The sequence below is a fragment of the Lontra canadensis genome, unplaced genomic scaffold (assembly GCF_010015895.1).
Source record: "Lontra canadensis isolate GAN:19392208 unplaced genomic scaffold, GSC_riverotter_1.0 scaffold72, whole genome shotgun sequence".
NCBI lineage: Eukaryota > Metazoa > Chordata > Mammalia > Carnivora > Mustelidae > Lontra > Lontra canadensis.
The window spans coordinates 4,802,886-4,826,698 of NW_022631066.1; the positions used below are offsets into that span (position 1 = coordinate 4,802,886).

General features: G+C 34.6%; 1 protein-coding gene across 2 annotated transcripts in view; it reads right to left on the reverse strand.

The window, feature by feature from the left end:
- The window catches only part of PLXDC2 (plexin domain containing 2), a 467,666-nt gene that overhangs the window by 141,599 nt on the left and 302,254 nt on the right, over positions 1-23,813 (reverse strand). For both annotated transcript variants that reach the window (XM_032880865.1, XM_032880866.1), the window contains exons 5-6: positions 13,301-13,423; positions 350-468 (exon numbers count right to left, since the gene is read on the reverse strand). In XM_032880865.1, the coding sequence (XP_032736756.1) occupies positions 350-468; positions 13,301-13,423 (242 nt within the window). The remainder of the gene's footprint in view (positions 1-349; positions 469-13,300; positions 13,424-23,813) is intronic.

Here is a 23,813-nt window from a genome sequence, read left to right on the forward strand (position 1 = left end):
AGGAAAAAGAAACAAAAATAAATATAATCAGATGTAGGAGAGAAGTCCTTCCAAGTTGGAAATACTTTTTCTTAGAGATATTTCATTATAATACCATCAGAATATAATTTCATAATTCTATGAAATTCACTAATCATAATACCAATGATATCAGAATACAAAACAGAATCCAAAGAATTAACAATCAGGGCTACCTAGTAGATTAAAAAAATTTTTTTTTGTATGAAACAAAAGAAACCAAGACATGAGAAAGCGATTTGAGGTTCATGGTTATAAAATGTCCCTTTCTTGACACTTGGAGAAAAAGATAGAAGTCAAGGGGAAAGGACATCATCAATACATTACTTACTTCTTTGTATCCAAAGATGATGCGTCCATCCATGAGGAGGGTTGCCTGGAATGTGAAGCTTCCCAGGTTGTAATTATCCTGGAGATGTACGTGGTCCCACTGGACAACAAGTGCTGTGCCTATAAACCCCATTGAAACAGAAGAAATGCATTGATAAATATATATCAATCAATTCTGGTGACAGACTTCACAAAACCATGGATATAGTCTTCAAATCTAATAGTTGTGCTTCTTAAATTTTACATGGTTAATTGGAATTCATTACTGAAATAGTTTTTGGGATATTTTTAAACAATTGAGTATTCTCTAAATATTTAGTAAAACCTAATCTCATACTGAGGTTAATATTGAGCCCAGTATGAGGGAATTTTGCCTTAGGAAGTCCATTAATGTTAATGGGTACTGTCTGCTTAAATTTCTATGAGCCACTTTCAAAATGCAACCCAAGTGGACTGAATGAACTTCAAATACATTTGACAAATGCTGAGAAAGAAAGGGACACATTCAGGAAAGCTAGAATCACTTATAAAAGACCTGAAAATGTTTCTTCGATGCTTAGAATTATACTCTTTCATGCTGAAAAAAAATTCCTTCAGCACTAATGGGAATTTTCTTCTCTGGTTCACAATACTGCATTTCTGTCTTTGTAGTATTGCTTCAAGGAGGTTGCAAGGCAGCTTAAAGGGCCCCAAGTAAAGATTTCTGAAGTCTCCTTGAGGTACATTGGGAGGAATGAATCTTCAGTGCTATGTTTCATATTCTGATGAGTCAATCAGCCAGAATCAACTATAAACTATTAACATGAAATGTGAAGTGAAATAGCTTAATAGCCACCGATGAGAAGTCACAGTTTTGTTTTAAATGACACTGTTTATTTTCAATTTTTTTCCTAAAAGGAAAAAAAAAAATGAGCAGCTAAGACTTTAGCTTAGCTCTAAGTATTGGATTTTTTGGTTGGTTAAAAAAAAATCATGTTTACATTCTGTAAAAATGTTTTACAGAAATGAAAAGTATTTTACAGAAATTGAAATTCACAGAACTAAAAGAGATAAACCTATCTCACAGGTCAGTAAACATCTGATTGAAAAGGAAAAAAGAACCAAGATTGTATGACAGAGAGCTTTTGGGTTAGTGAACATGGGGAATTGCTGGGAGACTAGTGTGCTCCACACCTCTTCCACATGCCTTGCTCTATGGGCTTCTTCCATCTGACTGCTCATAACTTAATCCCTGTATTTGACTGATGTAAAACAGAACACTGTCTGCACTGTGTTTTTGAGTTCAACATAATGCTGAAAGCTTTTGACCAATATGTGACATGGGAGGCTTCTGAATTTCCCTCCTCCCATGGACACACCCAATGTACACACAGAACTACACACAGAGCAATTTCTTCCAAGAGAAATCTAAAAACTAGCTGAGTAACTACTGTAATTTAGGCAACTGAGAAAATACCTACATTGAAACTGCATGTATCTAGGTACTGTGATCCTCTCTGGAGCCCAAAAGAGCCAGCAGGCACCTCCCCCACCTTCTTCTTTTTGCTCACTCTGACAATAAAAACAGGTAACCAACATCCTTCTGGAAAGGAGCTTGTACATGTCTGACACCCAGCTTTGGTTGCTGTCACCCAAGAGACAAGCCCCCAGATCACCTGGTTCTGATAGACAACTGGATTTCCATTTACAAGTCCCACAGGACTGCAGCAGACAAAGAAACAACAGGTATGCGCATGAGTACTTGCCATGGCTATGCTCCCAGGGCTCAGCAGAGAGAGAGCAGACAAAAATGCCCATCTTGCCCTGGAAGGGTGTGACTACGTACTTTATAAGCTGGAGCATGTGGGTCTGGCTTTTAGTCCATTTAGCTGTTGACTATTATCCTCCCTAGGACCCAAAAGAGTTGATGAGCACTTCCCTCACCATCTCTCTCTGGCTAACTTCAATAATAAAATCAAGTTGCCAGTATCTACCTTGAAAGAGCTTGTCCACACATCTAGTGTCCTCACTTTTATAGTTTAGCCATCCAGGATTTAGGCAGCCAAATCACCTTGCTCTGATAGAAGATTGTATTTACAAGTCCTAGAGGATTATAGCAAATAAGCAGTTTCTAAATGGGTGAAGGAGCACCCCCTTACGGCTAGTAGAGAGACCAGTTAAAAATGCCTATCTCCCAGTATCCCTCCAGAAGCAGTTTGACTGCATGCTTTCTTAGCTGCTGCCTGAGGATCTGGCTCCAGATCAACCCCACGTGTAGGTGTTGACTATGTCATTCCCTTTGAAACACTGATGGATTTTGGCACAGTCTCAACCACAGGGAACCTCTAAGAACAAATATTATGATTATCAGGGATAATCATAGATATTTGAGAGAAAACCAGGAGGTTGGGCTGTGCTTATTGATGCAGTTTGTGTCCTACATAAGCCACTCTGACAAGACTAGAGGACATGGGTATTTTATCTAATGTGCAGAAACTAACAGAGACAAGAAAATGAAAACAAACAAACAAAAAACCCAAAAAACAGAAAACAAAAAACAAAACAAAAAACAACAGGGGAATATGTTCCAAAGAAAAGAACACGATAAATCTCCAGAAATCAACCTTAATGAAACACGAATAAGTTAATTTACCTAAATGAGTTCAAAACAGCTATCATAAAGATTCTCACCGAGGTTACAAAAGCAATACATGAATGAAGTGAGAATTTCAACAAAGAAATAGAAAATCATTAAAAAGTACTAAATACATAACAGATGAAGAATGCAATACTGACTGTGAAAATTTTAATAGAGTGGTTCAATAAGAGTCTAGATGAAGTAGAAGAAAGGAACAATGCACATGAAGACAGGGAAGTGCAATTCATCTAATCAGAAAACAAAAAGAAAAGAGTGAAGATAGCTTGAGGAATATATGGGACACCATCAAGTGGACTGATGTTCATATTATAGGAATCCAAGGAGGAGAAGAGAGAAAGAAAGGGGAAGAAAGCTTGTTCGAAGAAATAATGGCTGAAAACTTCCCTAACCTGGAGAAATAAACAGATATCCAGATATAGGAAGCCCCAAAATACCAAATAAGTTGAATCAGGGAGGCTAACATTTAGACACACTATAATTAAATTATCAGAAGTTGAAAACAAAGAATCTTAAAAGCAGCAAGAGGAAAGCAACTGACTGCTTACAACGGAACCCTCATAAGACAATGAGAAGATTTTTCAGCAGAAAACTTGCAGGCCAGAAAGAGTAGGAGGAGATATTCAAGGTGCTGATAGAAAGGAAAAAACCATCAACCAAGAGTACTCTACCAAAAAGAGCTGTCCTTCAGAAATGGCAAAGAAATGGAGTTTTCCAAACAAAGAAAAACTGGAGGAGTTCATCACAATTAGACCAGCTTTATAAGAAATACTAAAGGGTGGTCTTTGAGCTGAAATGAAAGGATACAAAGAAGTAATAGGAATTATATGAAAATACAAAACTTACTAGGGTAAAGGCAAATATAAAGTTAATTCTGAATACTCTAATATTGCAACAGTGATGGATAAATCACTTATACCTCATGCATAAAGCTTAAAAGGCAAAAGCTATAAAATAACTATAATAATTTGTTAACGGATATACAATATAAAAAGTTGTAAACTGTGCCATCAAAAACATAAAATGTTAGGGCACCTTGGTGCCTCAGCAGTTGGGGGGAGTCTACCTTTGGCTCACATCATGATCCTGTGGTCCTGGGATTGAGCCTCACATTGCGGGGGGGGGGGTCCCTGCTCAGTGGGGAGTCTGCTTCTCCCTCACCCCTCCCCCCAGTGCTCGCACACTCTCTCTCTCTCCAATAAATTGTAAAAAAATCTTTAAAAAAACCCATAAAACGTGGTGGACGTTATAAAATATAGAGCTATTGTATGAGTTTGAGTTAGTCATGATTGGCTTAAAATAGATTGTATAAACATAAGATGTTTTATATAAGCCTCATAGTAACCACAAAACAAAAACGTATAGTAGATATACAGAAGATGAAGTAGAAGGAATCAAGCACACAGCTACAGAAAATGATCAAATCACAGAGATAAAGAGCAAGAGAGGAAGAAAGGAAAAAAGGAACTACAAAACCTCCTGAAGACAACTATCAAAATGACAACAGTAAATCCATACCTATCAATAGTTACTTTATATGTAGATGGACTTAAATTCTCCAATCAAAAGTCATAGAGTGAAAAAAGAAAAGACATAGAGTGGCTGAAGAGATAAAAAAAAGAATAAAAAAAACTCTTATATATGCTCATAAGAAAAATACTTTAGTTTTAAGGACACATGTAGACTGAAAGTATAATTATGGAAGACATTATGCCATGCAAATGGAAACCAAAAGAAAGCAGTTAGAATCATATTAGATATTATAGACTTTAAGCCAAAATCTGTAACAAAAAGAAAAGGAGGTCATTATGTAATGATAAATGGGTCAATTCATCAAAAGGATATAACAATGGTAAAAATTTATATACCCACATCAGAGCAGCTAAATATATAAAGCAAATATAAACAGATCTGAAGGCAGAAATAATCAGCAACACAGTAATAGTAGGGAACTTCATATCCTACTTTTAACAATGGACAGATCATCCAGTCAGAAAATCAATAAGGCAACATTGGACTTAAACTACCTGTTAGACAAGATAGAACCAACAGAAATATGCAGAATAGTCATCCAACAGTAGCAGAATATATATTTTACTCAAGAGCATGTGGAACGTTCTCCAGGACCAATCATATGTTTGGCCATAGGACAAGTCTTAAAAAATTTACAAAGACTGAAATTATACACATTTTTTGACCAAAATGGTATGAAGCTAGAAATTAAAAGCAGAAGGAAAACTGGAAAACTCACACATATGTGGAGGTTAAAAAACATCTTCCTGAATAACCAATGAGCCAAAGAAGAAATCAAAAGGGAATACTAAAAATATCTTGAGACAAATGAAATTGGAAACACGACATATCAAACTTTCTGGGGTGCAGCAAAAGCAGTTCTAAGAGGAAAATGGGGCATAGCCATAAATGCTTTCATTAAGAAAAAAGAAAAATCTCAAAGACAACCTAACTTCACACTTTAAGACAGAACTAGAAACAGAACAACAAACCAAGCCTGAAGTTAGCAGAAGGAAATAATAAAGATCACAACAGTAATAAATTTAGTGGAGACTCAAATGAAAATAGGAAAGTTCAATGAAATAAAGAACTGTTTTTTTAAGATAAAAAAATTGACAAAATTTTAGCTAGACTAAGAAAAAAGAGAAAAGACTAAAAAAAAAAATCAGAAATGAAAGTGGAGCCTTGACTACTGATAACACGGAAGTACTAAGGATTATAAGAAACTACTATGAGCCATTAAATTATATGCCAAAAAATTAGAAGAAATACATAAATCCTAGAAACATACCACTACTAAAGACTGAATCATGAAGAAATAGAAAACCTGAATAGACCAATTACTAGTAAGCAGACTGAATCAGTGATTAGAAAAAAAGGGAAAGTCCAGGATCAGATGGCTTCACTGGGGAGTTCTAGCAAACATTAGCAGCAATCCTTATTAAATTATTCTAAAATGTAGAAGAGAATCACTTCCAAATTTATTTCACAAGGCCAGCATTACCCTGATACCAAAGTCAGATGAGGACATTACAAGGAAAGAAATTCACAGAACAATATCCCTGGTGAACATAGATCCAAAAGTCCTCAACAAAATATTAGCAAGCCAGATTCAAACATTTAAAGGATCATACAGCACCATCAAGCTGGATTTATTCCTGGAATGCAAGGATAATTCAACATATACCTATTAGGCAATGTAATACAACACAGTAGTAAAATGAAGGATAAAAATTATATAATTATCTGAATAGATCCAGAAAAAGCATTTGACAAAATTCAGTATCTTTTCATGATAAAAATGCTTAACAAATTAAAGATAGAATGTATCTTAACAAAGTCCATATATAACAAGACTGTAGCTTACATCATTCTTGAGAGTGAAAAGTAGAAAGCTTTTCTTCTAAGATCAAGAAAAAGACAAAGATGACCACTCTCTTTATCCAAAATTGTACTAGAAGTGATAGCCAGAGAAATTAGTCAAGAAAAAGAAAGAAAAGAAATCCAAATTGGGTAAAAAGAAATAAATTGTCTCTGTTTGCAGATGATATAATATTATAAAATAGAAAACCCTAAAGACTCCACCAGAAAACTGTTAGAAATAATAAACAGTTTCAGTAAAGTTGCAAGATATAAAATCAATATACAGAAATCATCTGATTTTCCACAGACTAACAAAGAACAATCAGTAAGAGAAATTAAGAAAAGAATGCTGCTTATAATGACTTCAAAGAAAATAAAATACCTAGGAATAAATTTAAACAAGAAGATGAAAGATCTGTATGTTGAAAACTATAAGATATTGATGACAGAAATTAAGGAGACACAAATACCGTAAAAATATTCTACATTCATGGACTGGAAGAATTAATATCATTAAAATGTCATACCACCCAAAGCAATCTACAGATTCAATGCAATCTTTATAAAAATTCTAATGACATTTTTTTCACAGATATAAAACAGAATCCTAAAATCCCTAGAAATCCCTTTCTAGGGATTTCTACATCAGCTTCCAAATAGCTAAGCAATTTTGAAAATGATAAACAAAACTGACAACATAACACTTTCTGATTTCAAAGTATTACAAAGCTTTAGTAATCAAAATAGTAGGGTACTGGCATAATAACAGACACCTGGATTAATGGAACATAATAGCCCCAAAATAAACCTGTTCTTATATGATCAATTAATTTTCAGTAAAGAAGCCAAGAATATACAATGGAGAAAGAACAGTCTCTTCAATAAATTGTGCTGGGAAAAGTCGATAGCCACATGCAAAAAAGCAAAATTGAATCTCTAAATCACTGTACACAAAAGTAAACTCAAAATGAATTAAAGGCTTGACTTTAAGACCTGCAACCACAAAAGTCCTAGAAGAAAACACATAGGGTAAGCTTCCCAATGTCTCAGTAATGTTTTTGGATTTAACAGCAAGGAAAGGCAGCAAGAGCAAAAATAACAAGTTGGGCCATGTCAAACAAAAAATCTGCACAGCAAACGGAAGCCTGTGGAATGGGAAAAAACAATTTTGCAGATCACGTACCCAGTAACATGTTAATATCCAAAATATGCAAGGAACTGATATATCTAAATAGCAAACAAACAAAAAATAGGTAAAGGACCTAAATAGCCATTTTTCTAAAGATGATATACAAATGGCTAACAGGTATATGAAAAAGTGCTCAATGACACCCATCTTGAGGGAAAAACAAATCGAAAGCACAATGAGGTATCACTTCACACCTGTTATGATGTCTGTTATCAAAAAGAGAAGAGATAACAAATGCTGGAGAAGATATGGAGAACAAGAAAGCCATGTAGTCTGTTGGAAATGTAAACTGTCACAGTCACTATGGAAAACAGTATGGAGGTTCCTCAAGAAACTATAAACAGAACTACAGTATGACCTACTAGTCCCACTACAGGGTATATACTAAAGGAAACAAAATCACTTCTTGAAGAGATCTCTGTATTTTCTTGTTCACTGCAGCATTATTCGTACTCGCCAAATATGGAAACAACTTAAGTGTTATAGATGAACGGATAAAGAACACACATGCTGGAATATTATTCAGCATTTAAAAAGAGTGAAATTGTGCCTCTATGACCACAGAAATGAATTAGAGGGCATTATGCTAAGTGAAATAAGCCAAATAGAGAAAAGGAAAAACTGCATAGTATCACCTATATGTGGGACCTAAAACAAAACCAAGCACAGTTGAACTCATACAAATAGATTTTAGAGGACTGGTTGCCAGGAGCTAGGGGATGGAGAAAATAGGAAGAGGCTGGTAAAGCACACAAGCTTTCATTTACACTACAAACAAGGTCTGAGGATCTGATATATAACACGGTGACTGTAACTTCTAATACCGTCTTGTCTAATTGAAATTTTCTGAGAGTAAAACAAGTGTTCTCACCAGGGGAAAAAAAAAAAAAGCTAAATATGTGAAACGATGAATATGTTAATTATCTCTGTGGTGGGGATCCTGTTCCAATGTATACCTATATTAAATGATCACCTTGTACACTTTCAATATAGAAATGTATTCATTTCTTTGTGGTAAAAATTCAGATGTCCCCAAATTTTAAAAAATTTTTTCTAAGTGCTTTTCATCAAAGGGAATACCTAACACATACCCTTACAACAAGTGAAAACCCAAGTCTCTTCTTTTTATGGGCATTGGTGTATCTAGACTAACATTTTTTAATTATTAGAAAGGCAAGACGATAGTAATAGGCAGGAAACTTCCCATAAGCATAGAAGTACAGGGGTTTCTGATCAGGAAATGCCTCTGAACAGCATCTTTTTTCTCTTTAATGCATGTCTGCAACTCTCAAGCTCTAGTCTCTTCTTTATTCACTAATTTCTGTGAGGTACTTTGATGGTGCAGAGATGGCTGTGCAGAGATGGACAGCCTCTGTCCTGTCTCTACTACCGTTTGCATGACCTTGGACACAACCTTCACGAACCCGTTTGTGCTCCTACAACCTAAATAGGAGGTGGAGGAGGGCAGAATAATTACTCCTTTCTAGGGATTTCTACATGAAATACAAGAAAATATAGTTCCCTCAAATTCTGTGGAAAAGAAAGGTCTACATAATTGAGTAATTAAATGTTCTTCACGCAGATTCTGATGAAGATATTCTTAATACATTTTCAGCAGCAGGCTTTTTATAATAGCAATAAGTTTGCAAGTCAGTTTTTTGTTAAGTAGGACCATCAGGCTCCCCCAACATTTGTTAATTAAATGGTTCTACATGCACACTGAGTGACTCATACATAACTGAAAGATTATTTAAGTGTAAACGTTATTAGATTTAAAGCTACATATCTCTATTCTGTTTTGTCAAATAACCAGTATTTCAAGGTTCATCTTATATTAAAAGTTACTGATACCTAAAACTTTATGATCTATAAGATGGTGGGAGTGGCTTTTGGAGACAATCTTGTATTTCTCTAAGTAGCCCCTAACTTACCTTTGTTCTCTAGGTAGTGCCTAATACAGGTAGTAACTGGGTAAGTAAACCAGGAAAGCACTTTCTTTGGACAATTATAATGTAAGAGTATAAACTGCCAAAAGAAGAGAAAAATGGACGGGGTGCATCAGAGTCGGAGAAAAACCATGAGACACTGGGGACTCGGGGAAACAAACTGAGGGTTTTAGAGGGAGGAAGGGTGGGGGATGGGTGAGCCAGATGATGAGTAGTAAGGAGGGCATGGATTGTAAGGAGCACTGGGTGTTATATGTAAACAATGAATCATGGAACGCGACATCAAAAACTAATGTACTGTATGGTGACTAATGTAACACAAATTAAAAAATAATAATGATAATAAAAAAGATAGAGATGTAGTGAAAAGAAGGGCCATCTGTACCCCAATGTTTATAGCAGCAATGGCCATGGTCGCCAAACTGTGGAAAGAACCAAGATGCCCTTCAACGGACGAATGGATAAAGAAGATGTGGTCCATATACACTATGGAGTATTATGCCTCCATCAGAAAGGATGAATACCCAACTTTTGTAGCAACATGGACGGGACTGGAAGAGATGATGCTGAGTGAAATAAGTCAAGCAGAGAGAGTCAATTATCATATGGTTTCACTTATTTGGGGAGCATAACAAATAGCATGGAGGACAAGGGGAGTTAGAGGGGAGAAGGGAGTTGGGGGAAATTGGAAGGGGAGGTGAACCATGAGAGACTATGGACTCTGAAAAACAATCTGAGGGTTTTGAAGGGGCGGGGGGTCGGAGGTTGGGGGAAACAGGTGGTGGGTATTAGGGCACGGATTGCATGGAGCACTGGGTGTGGTGCAAAAACAATGAATACTGTTATGCTGAAAATAAATAAATAAATAAATAAATAAATAAAATAAAATAAAATAAATAAATAAATAAATAAATAAAAATAGGGGCACCTGGGTGGCTCAGTGGGTTAAAGCCTCTGCCTTCGGCTCAGGTCATGATCCCAGGGTTCTGGGATCGAGCCCCGCTTTGGGCTCTCTGCTCAGCAGGGAGCCTGCTTCCCCCTCTCTCTCTGTCTGCCTCTCTGCCTACTTGTGATCTCTGTCTGTCAAATAAATAAAAAAATTAAAAATAAATAAATAAAAATAAATAAAAATTAAAAAAAAAAGAAAACCACAAATTAAGGAATGGAATTTACATTTCTAAAGAGGGGCTTTAGCATAGTCCATCTCCCGGTTTAGGGACCCACAATCCTAAACGTTTTCTTTCACTATCAGCACAAAATCTAGTGACACTGTTCCTTATCTCAAAGATGAAGCTGTTATTTAAGCTCATCTCTCTGAGCCCATGAGTTGCTACACCATCCTATGTGCTTACTGGAACGGAGCTATTGGAATTGAGCATCCCTGCAGTGTTTATTGAACCGTAATCAAGTTATCTCTTCAGTAATGGATGCCAGCTTCTCATTTCCAAAATAAAAACAGGCAAATAGGATGAACTCAGGCCCCTTCATGTCACCATCAACTCCAAATTTTCTGATTCTGTGTCCAGGCAGACTTCTGATCATTAGTAAAAATTATACTTTTTAATTTGCTATTTCTAAACCATCAAATTATTTTTCTACAAAGTGTTTTTTAACTTATCTAGTTTTTGTGCATTACTATTCTGTGGCTCACTTAGATTTCAGCCATCATCTATGCTGCATATAATATGGAAGCATCATCTCATTTTTAAAATCTAGTGCTTTAATGTTTACAGAAATATGTTAGAAGAAATTTTCTGAACTGCTGCTATCTCTTTTAGAGAAATTTTATTTTCCTAAACTATTGAATTTCCCACCCTTAAGCATTTTTTCAGTGATCCTAATTAATCGAAGTTAGAAATATTTCAGTAAGTTGCTACTGTATAAAAGAACTTTGTGAGCAGCCTTACAGTATTCAAAAGTGTTTCATTCATTTAATAAAACATGAACAATAAATGACAGTTATCACTGTCATATTGTAGGACCTCAGTATTCCCTTTGGTCATTACTCAGAAGATAGTTTAATAAAGTAAAATATAGTAACTCTTAAGTATTTTTAGAATTCTTAGAATTAAAAAACTATCCTATGTATTTATTTTTTTAAATTTATTCATTCACTGAATAATTATGGAAGACCTACTATGTTTTGAGTTCTTGTGTTAGGCAGTGAAGAAAAAATGATTTCTTATAGTCACTGTCCTTGTTTTCAAAGAATTTAGTGCCCAGTTGGAGTGCCATCTATTAATTTTTAGAAATTACTCAAACAAAAGTAAAATTCAAATATTAAGAGCTACTGAGGAATGTGGTATATGAGAAAGTATGTGGAGGGAGAGATGAGAGACTAACTTACTACGCTTTATGATTTTGATGCTAATATTATGAAAACTCTGTCATTAGAATCCTGTGCCCATTAGTGAATGCCTCCAATATCGCCAATAAGTGGCACAGCTTAGAAAAGAATCAACTTTCTTCAAATCATTTTCTATTTACTAGAGTGATTGTGTAAGGAAGTTCATGGAATAAGTTTCGGATAAGCTTCTGGCTGTAGTTCTGACTCAAGTATCCCTACAATCTATTCGTACATCTTTGGCATTAGCACCTTAACTTTTTTCTAAGAGGTAGGACAGAGTGTAACAGTGCTTAAAATAATAGGAGAAGGTAATTATTATGGCTAATGTGGGAGTTACTTCGTACCGGAACATACTTTAGTGTTATTCAAGTTGTTTGAAATGTGTTTCTCAAGGTGTATAACTACCAATGTTTAGCTTCCTTTTTCATTTGCTATCTTGACCTGTAAAATGGCTTCATCACACTGGTCAGACGATAACTTTTAGTAAAATGATCACATTTCCTCAAAGCTGCTGTCACTATTAAGTCTATACTACCCACTAGTAAATTTCCTCCTTGGTCTTTAAGATAAGAGTAGAAATAACGGTTCACACCAAATAGTTCCATTATTTTAAAAGATGAAATTGTCATTTGGACAAATAAATACTGTTTTTATATTACAGAGTACAGAAATTTCTATCTTTACTTTTCCAAAACAAACTTTTCTTCTCCTATTTTCTCTGCCAAAGTTACAGCCTTCCATAAGATCCAGATATGAAAATCTATATATGTCTTTAGAACCTTACATTTTTTAGATTTGAATAGCATTTAATGATCTAGTCCAGGTTTTCTCTATTTTATATGTCCCGAGAAGAAATAGTACGGCTAGATTGTTGTCAGAGTCCTTGCCAAATCTTGGTAGGCTCTATTTCTTATTTTAAAGTCAGGAGAACTTAATTTTCATAAGTGCATTTTAACTTTCACTACCTTATTTTTTAAAAGGTGTGTTCATGTTATGAAATATATGTTTCGTAAGTTTTGGGAATTTAACATCAATATATTATGTCATTTGCCTCTATGTGAAGATTAATAAATTATCCTTATTTAACTTTTTTTTTTAATTTGCAGTAAGGACTCACAGCAAATAGCATCAAATAAATGTATCTGCTTTGTTTGAGATGCCATTTACAGCAACTCATTTATTATAATGCCTAACAGATGTTAACAAATATTTGTTGAATGAATAAAATATTCGTTGAATGAATAAATGAGTGAATGAATGAAAGAGTGACTCTTGATTATACACTTCAATCCACATATCAACAGGTACAGTATAGTATTTGTCATCACAAGGCATTTGCATCAAGCACTTTCTAATCCAATTTACCAAAAAACCTCCAGGTTAACAAAATATTAATATGAATCTGATTATCAATATTTAAAAGTACATATTCAGTAAAGAATAGGCTAACCAATACATACCATTATCAAAATATCTGACTGTTGAATTTCTGGATACACTGGGATCGAAATTTGCCATTAAAGGTGCTATGTACTGTGTGGCCGTTAGCATTCGATGTACAACTTCTCCAGTGTATATGAAACCTGTCATTGCAAAAACATGAAATATGTTAAGGAAAAGCCCAGATGAAGTTTTACCTCCAAACTTAATTGCAGTCATATTTTGAAAATAAAATATAACAGTAGCTAAAAAAAAAAGGCGTATAATTATGTCTTCATGTCTGATCAACAATTAGGCCTGTGTTAAGTAACAAAGTCTCATAATTTTATAGTACCTTGTAGACTGGTAAATCAGAAATCTAGAATATGTACAATTTTAATTGTGGGAAATGTGACTATTTTCTGGAAGATATCATTAGGCTAATAAGGCTAATCCAGTAGGTAAGTAATTCAAATATTCAATCTGCCATTATTAATCTCTTGTTATTTTAACACTAGCTGAACATGCAAGTCCTTTTTACAAGTGAATGAGTTTTCATGAGGCTTAACTGCATTTTTATGAAGTTTAATTGCATTTTTCAAACTGTAATTTCAGTTTGGGATATCCATACATGGATATCTTTAACATTAAGATGCAGAAAATGTTCTGGACCTTACTTTCAAAGTTGAAAGAATGTTTAACATCCATGGAAAAACTTGCACATTTCTGATTTTTAATAAAACTAGAACTGTGTCAAGAAGAAAAATATTACATGTTGCAGATAAAATCATAAAACACTGATAATGCACAAATGCCACTTTATACACAGAATTATCAATTGCAGCTTATTCTAGTGGCTGGTTGATGAGAGAGAAGTAACTATGAATAACTTCGTATTGAATTAACTTTCAATAGCTCCTATGTTACAACTCTGCCAACTTCCAATTATCCACACTGGCTTTATTTATTTTGTGGATTATCCATGACAAATTATTAATCCTATACTGACTTCTTGCCTCCAAGGTCTTTAGCTTCCTAAAAGGAGAGTCAGCTCAGGGAATGATAACTAATTTTAATATTAATCTAAGAAATGCACAATTAAGAACATTTATTAAATAGGCACACACACATATAATAAAATAAAACCCAAAGCAAATTATTTGTGATAATGCAATTGCAATGTATTATTTAGGCAATCACAGGTTAAGGAGACACCTGGGACTACTGTAAATCATTTTTCTGTTTTCATAAGAATTAATGAATTAAACGAGCAGGACTTAAAAATCCCACAAAATTGTGTTAAAGCTTCTGTTACCTTACTTCATGGTCTGAATAAAGCTTTCATTGGTGCATTGTGGTCTTTATCCTTTCAAATTTTCAGTTATAATTTCTGGGTAAGTTACTCAAAATTTAAAGCTGCAGTTATTTACTTTGAAATTAATTTCTGTCTTTCTAGCAGTGTCTTCTCTCCTTTGACTTCCTTTTCATTTTTCATCAAGGTGTAATTGAATTTTAACTATTCACATTTAAAAATGTATTTTTAACTAGTGAAATCTCTACCATGTATTTTAATCATTGATTATTTCTTGTTTCCCAAATGCCAAGTGATGTCTTTCAAAATAAATTCCCCATGTCTTGAGCAGAATTTTGTACATTTGCAATTTCACATAGCTCAAGTGTACTGAAAGATATCAAGATAGGGTGATACAGTCATTGCTTTTATTTTATTTCCCTGTAAATTTTCAGAGTCACCATCAATGTTCAAAGCCAGTATCACATCCCTAAAATTATCAGGATGAAGAATAACTATTTTTCAGGGCCATTCGAATTATTTTTTTTCTCCTATTCTCACCAGCATGCCATTATAATTTCATCATTAAGGTGGATACAAAAATTCTGTAAAGAAAATATTAAATTATACTCTCAGAATATTCTGTAAGGGACAGTGGCTCTGGACAGTTATTTCTCTATTCTGTATTCTCCATGTACTAATGGAAGAAACTTCACTTAATTTAAAGAAGAAAGGGGGCAGTGATTCAAGGAAGTATAATTGCGAGTCCACATGAAATTAACTTTCCAAAGCAAGTCTAAGAAAAGCAGCAGCAATTCTCAGGAAAACATTTGCAAAAGGCAGGACCATTAATGATTTCAGATACCCAATTCTGACCGTTAATACTTCAAAAAATATATATTTTTACCCCTGGCTATTTCTACATAGATTAGGCAAAAAAAAAAAAAAAAAAAAAAATTATTCTCCATTCTCCATAGCCCAGGTTTCAAATCATGCAAATCCTTAACAGCTGCTTCATCAGGAAAAAGTTTTCCAGAACTATGATTTCCCACATTTCAAAGATCAAATCTCACATCGTTCCCACAGAAATAAATAAAAACATGGAAGAAACTATAAATATATAAAAACTATAATTATAATTCTGGATTCGTCTCTTATTGTAACATTAAAATAAATGAGTGCTGCTGTTACTGTGAGTAGCGCAGTTGCTACAACTACTAATAATCAGGACCGGCTACCATGATTGCAAACATGTCTGCCCCTACTCTCCATCCATTACCACTATTGCCACGGCCACCACCAAGAACAATGTGAAAAATCACCCAAGGATGTGAAAAAAAATCCCACTTATTCCACAGCATGAAATGAGTTTTGTGAATTCTGAGAACACCCACTTGTTTTCTATTGCAAGCCAATTGCCAGTTTTTGGGGACCAAGGAGTGAAACGCTTCATGGGGATGGGTTCCACTTACTTCCCATTACATTTCTAAATTTTGAAAATGTCACATCAGCAGCAGCTAATAACTGAGTGAGAGAGAAACCTTACAGGCCTGCTGACAGCAGGCAAGTGTGATTAGGTATTGAATAAGAACCTGCTACACAAATGTAAGAGCCCTTTTGTGGAACAAAGTTTCCAAAGCCTCAAAAGCACTTAGTGCTGCCAATGTTCCATTTAGACATTTATCTCTTTTCTTTGGCTTTTTGGGGGCATGCTCAGTTGTGAAGAAAAATACATATGTCATTTTTCTGGTTGTTCACATTTTGGAGTAGTTCAAGCGAAAATATTTTTATTATTTTTTTCAAACTTGATTGTAGCCATGCGAAGGGCTAATCATAAACTATCTCTTTTGATCACTACATGGTTCTTATTGAAAAGGAGTCTTGGCGAAGAAAAAACCTGTTTTCTTTGTGAAAATTCCAACACCTATACTTTAGAGCACGGTTGTAGTCATTTCAAATCCTATTTCGGCCTCTGTTCATTTAATTGGCCAATTCTAGAGATCGAGGTAGAGATACCTCCATTGCAATCCACAAATGAGACTTAAATCGGTAGGCGAATGACATATGAGTACAGAATTTAATGATACAAGCAAATGACATCTCTGTGGTGTGACTAAGTTACTTGACATCTTTGTGCCTCAGTCCCCTAATCCATTAAATGGGGGAGTAATCATGAGGTTGTTGTGATGGTTGAATGTGTTGATACATAAGCAGCACTTAAAAACAGTGTTTAAAGTAAACATTTGCAGAAAATAAGCAATCAGTTAAGTTAAATAAGAAGCAATCATTCCCTCTAATTCTTACCTCTTGAAGTCTTTTTGTGTCTAACATATACTAGTTGATTGGACTTAAACTAGGAAGTTTTTATGACTTCAAAACTGTGCTTCATACCCAAATGGTATGATACAGGTTTCTTTGAATTATTCTAGTTTGGATTAAGGTACACCACTGACTCTAACTACAGGGCAACAGAGAATTAAAAGCTTTAGTGTCTAAAGTTCTACATTTGAGATAACTTCCCTTCCCTTACATTATGATGTAGTATGCACCTTGTAAAAATATTAACATCCTATTGGCTGCAAAACGTTGTTTCATTTAACTGGATGTGTCATAGTAATAAAGGCTATATTTGCCTATGAAACATTCCATGAAACTTTAATGTGTAAAGGGCTACATAAAATATTTTATTTCATCATCTTCCAGTTGATATTTTTGACACCAGAGGAAAGGTTGGAGCTAATGTATATGCCTGTAGGGCATTGAACATTCATAGTTAAATGCTGCCTTTAGAGTACAAATGACTGGTGTATGTCACCATGGTCACCTGTGGGATGTCCCTATACCCTAATCAAATAGATCTGAAATTTATGGTCCTTGTTCCATGAGGATTTAGAGAACAGATTTCTCCTACTGACCCCTCACTAACTTTATATATGATCTGTTCCCTTTCACCACCCTATTTCACTGGGTCGTGTTTGTGGTTATTGTTTTCTCAAATTGCTCAGTATTTGTGGCAGACAACTTGCTGGAAGCAAACAAGTCAAGTCTGAGCGTAATTCAATTTACATTCTGCTCAAATACCATTTTATGAATCATAACACGTTCTATAAACTACCCCCTTTTCAGACAAATACTTGTTTGTAGTGAAGTCAGCCTTTTAAACAAAACCATATGCAGCAGGAATTGCTAATTTGAAAATTAAGTTGTAAGTTATCGGGTAACGTTAACTGTCTGCCAGCTGCAACCGTACAATGACAGGTTTCACATCACAGGCTCTTTCTGGACAAAAATGGCTGCTAGCAGACCTCACAGTTCACTGTGAGGAGACTGGTTTGTACACGTGACCTAGAGGGTTAAAGAAAGAAGGAAAAAAGATAAAATAACACTTCGAGGTTCACGTGAACTTACTAACTACTGGCTCCTGGGAAGTAACTTATAATATTGTCACTCACTGAATATTCTCACTTTATAATTCCAACCAGCTGTTAAGGTAAAATATATCAAATATATTTTCTCTAATAAAAAATTTAAAATATTATGTTAAAATAAATCACATCTCCTAGACTACTTTATTTCACTGACTTAAGGCATGATGGGAATTGCAATTCACAAAATCCATCCCTTGGAAGAAAAAAGAAGCAACAATTGACAACCTGGTTATTGGCTGCGGATTATATTCGATTTATGTTGACCATATAAAGTGCTTCTCTCCAACTCCAAGGAATGAGCACAAGCCACAATTGTGTAGATGAGGAGGAAGAGAGACTTTTGAACTGCTAACAAAATTGTAGCCTGTGGTTCTTGACTTCTCCATCTTGTTTCTCAAATATCAATGTGACTTGTTCTCAATGCAGGTTAATTCCTAGCGGTCATTGTAAACAGCACCCTTTGTCCCCCTCCTCCAGATGCCTCTGATTAGGTAGGATTTCCAGAGATGGGTTCATGCACACTGGAGACAGTGTATGATAACCCCTGAAGTTGTGTAGTGTGTGGACATCATGACTTTTCAAGAAAGCAATGATTGTTCTTGTTCAGCTGAGGATCAAGCTCATTCCCTCTGTTCAGATTGATTCAGGTAATATTTCCAAAGCCTTACTCCTATGTGTGTGTTGGGGGGTAGGTAGGAATTGGAGGGTTTCTTTAAATTATTTATGCTTCCACACTGGGGATTCAGGGATCCTGTTGTCAAATGTTGGACTCACATGTGGCACCAAGTTATAGCTGGGAGTTACTCCCCAACACCTGGGGGTCTGCTTAATTTGATGGTATGTTGCTCCATGTTTGCAAAGCCTCTCTCTTGAGTCCCACCTAGTCTCTTAGACCCTACTCCCTGCGGGCAGTCTTTCTAGAAGATAAGTACTTGGTTTCCTGACCTATGAATATTAACTATCTTTGGCAGTTCTGCCCATTTACTGAAATCCAACTTTGGAAAACTACACAGGATGCTTTAAGTTACCAGGTGGCCTTCCAACCATGTTCCATCTTGCTCTAGAAAGGGGCGCCCATGCCCTGCTGTAGCTTTAACTTCATCCCCAGGGGGCTCCATTACCATGAAAAATAATAAAAATTGCCCCGTCCTTTCCTAAGGAAATCCATTTTTTTAATGACCAGAAATAGCCCTGGAAGCAAGATGGCCAAAGACAAAGAGAGGCAATATTCAGGTAGGAAACTTTTTTTCCAACACCATCAGACCTTACTCTACTTATTCACTAATCTGTAGTGTTGCATAAATACCAGGGAAATTTAAAGTAAAAATTTTATATAACAAGAGAACACCTCCTTTGAATTCTTACCTGGAACTGTGACCTGTTCAGCCTACAGTTTACAAAACAAATTTTATTCCACATATTTGAAATTATAACTATGCCTCTGTACTTCTAAAGATGAGTTTGTTTCCCATCCTTGTTTAGACATTCCTAGGAGATACAGAGACCTCATCCCTAAGTTCCCAGTCATGTCATAAAAGGTCTTGAGTATACAGACAATCTCTTCCTTGTCCTTCTGTTTTCAGTGCAAGAGAAATACCATTCATCTAGACAGGAAAGAAGCTCTGGAAAGGAGTAGAAGAGCTTTGTTTTCTCAAAGACCACCATCTGCATTGCACTACCAGGTCCAAATCAAGCACTTGCTTCTTCCTCTTTTCTAGCCTAACTAAAGTATTGTTGCCACATATCGCCTCAGATGGTTTTGGTTTTAGTGCCTTTAGCATTTAAATTCTAGACCCAATCTACTGCCATATATATACTGTTTAGTTGATGATATTAAATAGTTTATGTGTGTGTGTGTGTGTGTGTATATATATATATATATATATATAATACACATGCAATGTATTTGTATATGTGTGTGTGTGTGTGTGTGCATTTCTCTCCATGAGGAGTCAAAGTAGACTGGACCAACCCAGGTTTGAGTTCATCTTTTCCAAGCTGTATGATCTTATGTCATCACTTACTCTCACTGAGTTGCAATTTCTTCTGTGAAATTAGGTTAAAATTAATCCCATCTCAACAACACTGCTGTGTGCAGTGAAGAAAGACTACAGACATGTAGCTGCAATTCTACCACTCAACACATATATTTGGAACATCTGTATTGCTCAGTGACATCGTTTCCGAGTCAGAGTTCTGTGGAGGCTCGTTCTGCAGCTAGATTCCTCTCCTCATCCACTCTTGTTCTCCGCAACCGTGTTCAGTTTCCAACTGTTCTACTTCCAGTCTCCTTGAGACATGTACCCTTTTATGGCCTCTGAATTGTGATGGCAACTGTATTTCCCCAGAAGTTTTAGTAGTCTGGTCCCTTAAGAAGATAAACTGTCAGTGAGAGGGACAAAATAACCTTGCAAAAGAGTGTTGACTCAACTGTATATTCATATTACACTTTGGACTTTATAGTTCCAATATACCCTACAATTTGAACATTCAAAACTCAAACTCTATTTGAGAAAAGAAAGGAATTTATGTATTTGATTTTGTGTGTGTATATACATATATATATGTGTGTGTGTATATATATGTGTATACATACACATTTTATTATATATTTTTGTTTTATATATTTCATAATTTTATATTATATTATGTTATGTCATGTTATGTTATATTACATTATGTTATATTTTTCATATACTTGTAGGTTGCTAAGAACCAACCTGAGATATTGATAGGAATCGGCTTTCAACACAGCCAAAGAAAACAAGCAAGTATTCTTTGATAGCAAAATGAAACTTGTGTTGTGGAGTAGCCGAGTTTTTGCATCCCTACATTATTCTTATATTATTCTCTCTTGAGAGATAGAGAGTCTTAGAGTATATAGATTATAAATCAACACGTGAAATGCATATTGAATATCTTAAAATCTGAAGTATAAAATCCTTAATCCCAGTTAATAATCCAGTTAGCTTACTTCCTCTCAAAGCATTTAGGACATGTTTTTACTCACTTCTCTGACCCAGATGAACCCAACTCATCAATATCTTGGTTAATACCACCTAGACTGAGATTTTCAAAAATGCATTTTTTTCAAAAGTATAATGTGTTCTTCCATAAAATTTATGAGGTCTGTTATAGGAAACAATGCAGTTACTGAGAGCAGTGAGAGACTGAAGGCACCCTTCAGACCTTCTTTCTACAACCATGCCTTAGGTTTCTTTCGCAACTCTCACTCTCGAACTAAATGAATAAGCAAATAAACAAAAAAACTAAGTTTATTCAGGGTCATCTCTTCCTAGTGTTGTCCCAGGGGAGAGTTCATTAGAAGATATATTCTTCCAGCACAGTTATTATACAGAATTACTTGCATTGATTTGGTATATGGTCACTGAAGCCAAAAAGAATAGAATGTGGTTAGTACTACCATTTATCTCACAGATTAAATCCTAATTCAAGTGTAAGAGATTCTATTTCCTATAGTCCTACTGTGAAAAAATTTGAATAAATTTACTCTGATCAAAATATGAACAAAGCATTTTCCTTGACCTTGGGAGTCTTTGCAAGGGCTATTTAGATTTAAAAATTCTTAAATACGTATATAAATACTCATACACATTCAAATATGGATATTTTGTGATGTTCAACTAATTTCTACTTCTTTATATATATAACTACATATATTAATGCTTTTAAAGATAAATGTTAAAAGGTAAAATTCATAACATCTGCATAGAATATATGTTTATGTATATATGAATAAGTGATAAGCACACATGTATCAGTTTATTTACCATCTAGATTAAAAGATAAAGAATAAAGCACAAATATGACCTTTAAAATGCACCACTAACCACTTTCACACATTTTTTATCATTTCCTTCTTTTTCTTTATCGTTTTTACACTGTATGTTTACAACCCTAAAGATGATTAGTTTTGTGTATTTAGATTTTACAATAACTGACAAGTATTTTTCTGAAAGTTTTTATTTTTGTTTAATCTACATTCATGAGGGAATCATTCCTGTTGCACATGTAGCTGTGTTTCATTCATTTTTCACTCTTGTATCATATTCCATCATACAAAAACAGCACAATTAATTCATCCAATCAACTTTTGAGGATATTTGTATTGCCCCAATTTTTTACCATTACAAATCATGTTACCATGAAAAAATTCTACATGTGTCCTTGTGCACATATAGAAGATTTTCTACTATATAAACCTAAGAAGCTATATGGCTAGATCATAGGGCATGCACAGGTGGAAGTTCACAAGATAATGCTGAGCTGTTTTTGGAAGTTACACCAATTGACACATCTACTGTGTGTTTGTGTGTGTCTGTGTGTGTGTGTATATATATACACACACACATATATATATATATATGGCTTCATATCCCCATCAGAATTTGGTATTTCAAACTTTCAACTTTTTCTAATCTGTTAGTTGTGAAATTATATTTTATTGTGGCACTTATTTAGATGACTTAATCAAAATTATTTGATTACATTGATTAATTACACTACTCAGACCTAAGTCCTATACGACTCACCTAAGAGTGAGTAATAATGAGATTATATATATATTTTTCAGAAACTCATTTGCCATTGAACTTTCCTTTCTGTGAAATGTCTGAAAAATTCTTTGCCTTTTTCTTATTGATTTCTAGGACCTGCTTTATAGCTTTTCAAAAAAACATTCTGATATTACATAAGTTTTCTGTTTTTCATACATTCTTAAAATGTTTTCTTAATCTTAAGTTATAAAACATTCTTCCTTATTCTAATGAGATACATACCTATATATATTTCTTTATTGTTTTCTAAATATTTTATAAATCTATTTCATTATTTCTGCCACCTAATATTATTTTTGAAGGGTATAAAACATGACCCAATTGGTGTTTTCTGTTTTTTTTTTTTTCTCTTCAGGGATAGCCCATTATCATTTTTTAGAAATTTCATCCTATCCTTACTGACCTGAAATATCAACTTAATCATAAATCTAGTTTGCATAAATCTATGTGATATATCCCTGGGGTCTCTATTCCAACCCACTGGTCTATTTATTTCTGTATAGTTATCATAATGTTTTATTGTTATCTGTTCATCTGAGAGCATCGTGAATCAACTATCTGTATTTTCCTTTAAGAATATGTGACTATCGGGGCGCCTGAGTGGCTCAGTGGGTTAAGCCTCTGCCTTCAGCTCAGGTCATGATCTCAGGGTCCTGGGATCAAGCCCCACATCGGGCTCTCTGCTCAGCGGGCAGCCTGCTTCCCTCCTCTCTCTGCCTGCCTCTCTGCCTACTTGTGATCTCCGTCAAATAAATAAATAAAATCTTTAAAAAAAAAAAACTTCCAAAAGAATATGTGACTATCAAAAAAAAAAAAAAAGAATATGTCGCTATCCTTGGTCTTCTACTCTTCCATATACATACTTCTGGATTAGTTTATCAACACATACCACACATGTGGAAAAGTAAAATAACTGTGTTGGATTTTGACTGAAATTGCACTGAAATTTTAACTAAGCTTAGGAGGAATTTGCTCCTTTTGACTCTGAATCTCCCAACCATTAAATATGGAATATATATTTATTTAGTCGTTCTAGATATCTTACACTACTTTTTATTAAGAAAAAAGTCCTGCATGTCATTTTTAGATTTATTCCTATTTACTTAGTCTTTTCTGAAGATATCATTATTGAAAACTTTATTTTCAGTCAAATTTTTTAACAATTTGTGGTGGCGTTCAGAAACTCTTTTGCTTTTGTGTATTGATTTTACATGCAGCAATCTTACTCAACTCGAGAATTAATTCTAATAATTCATCT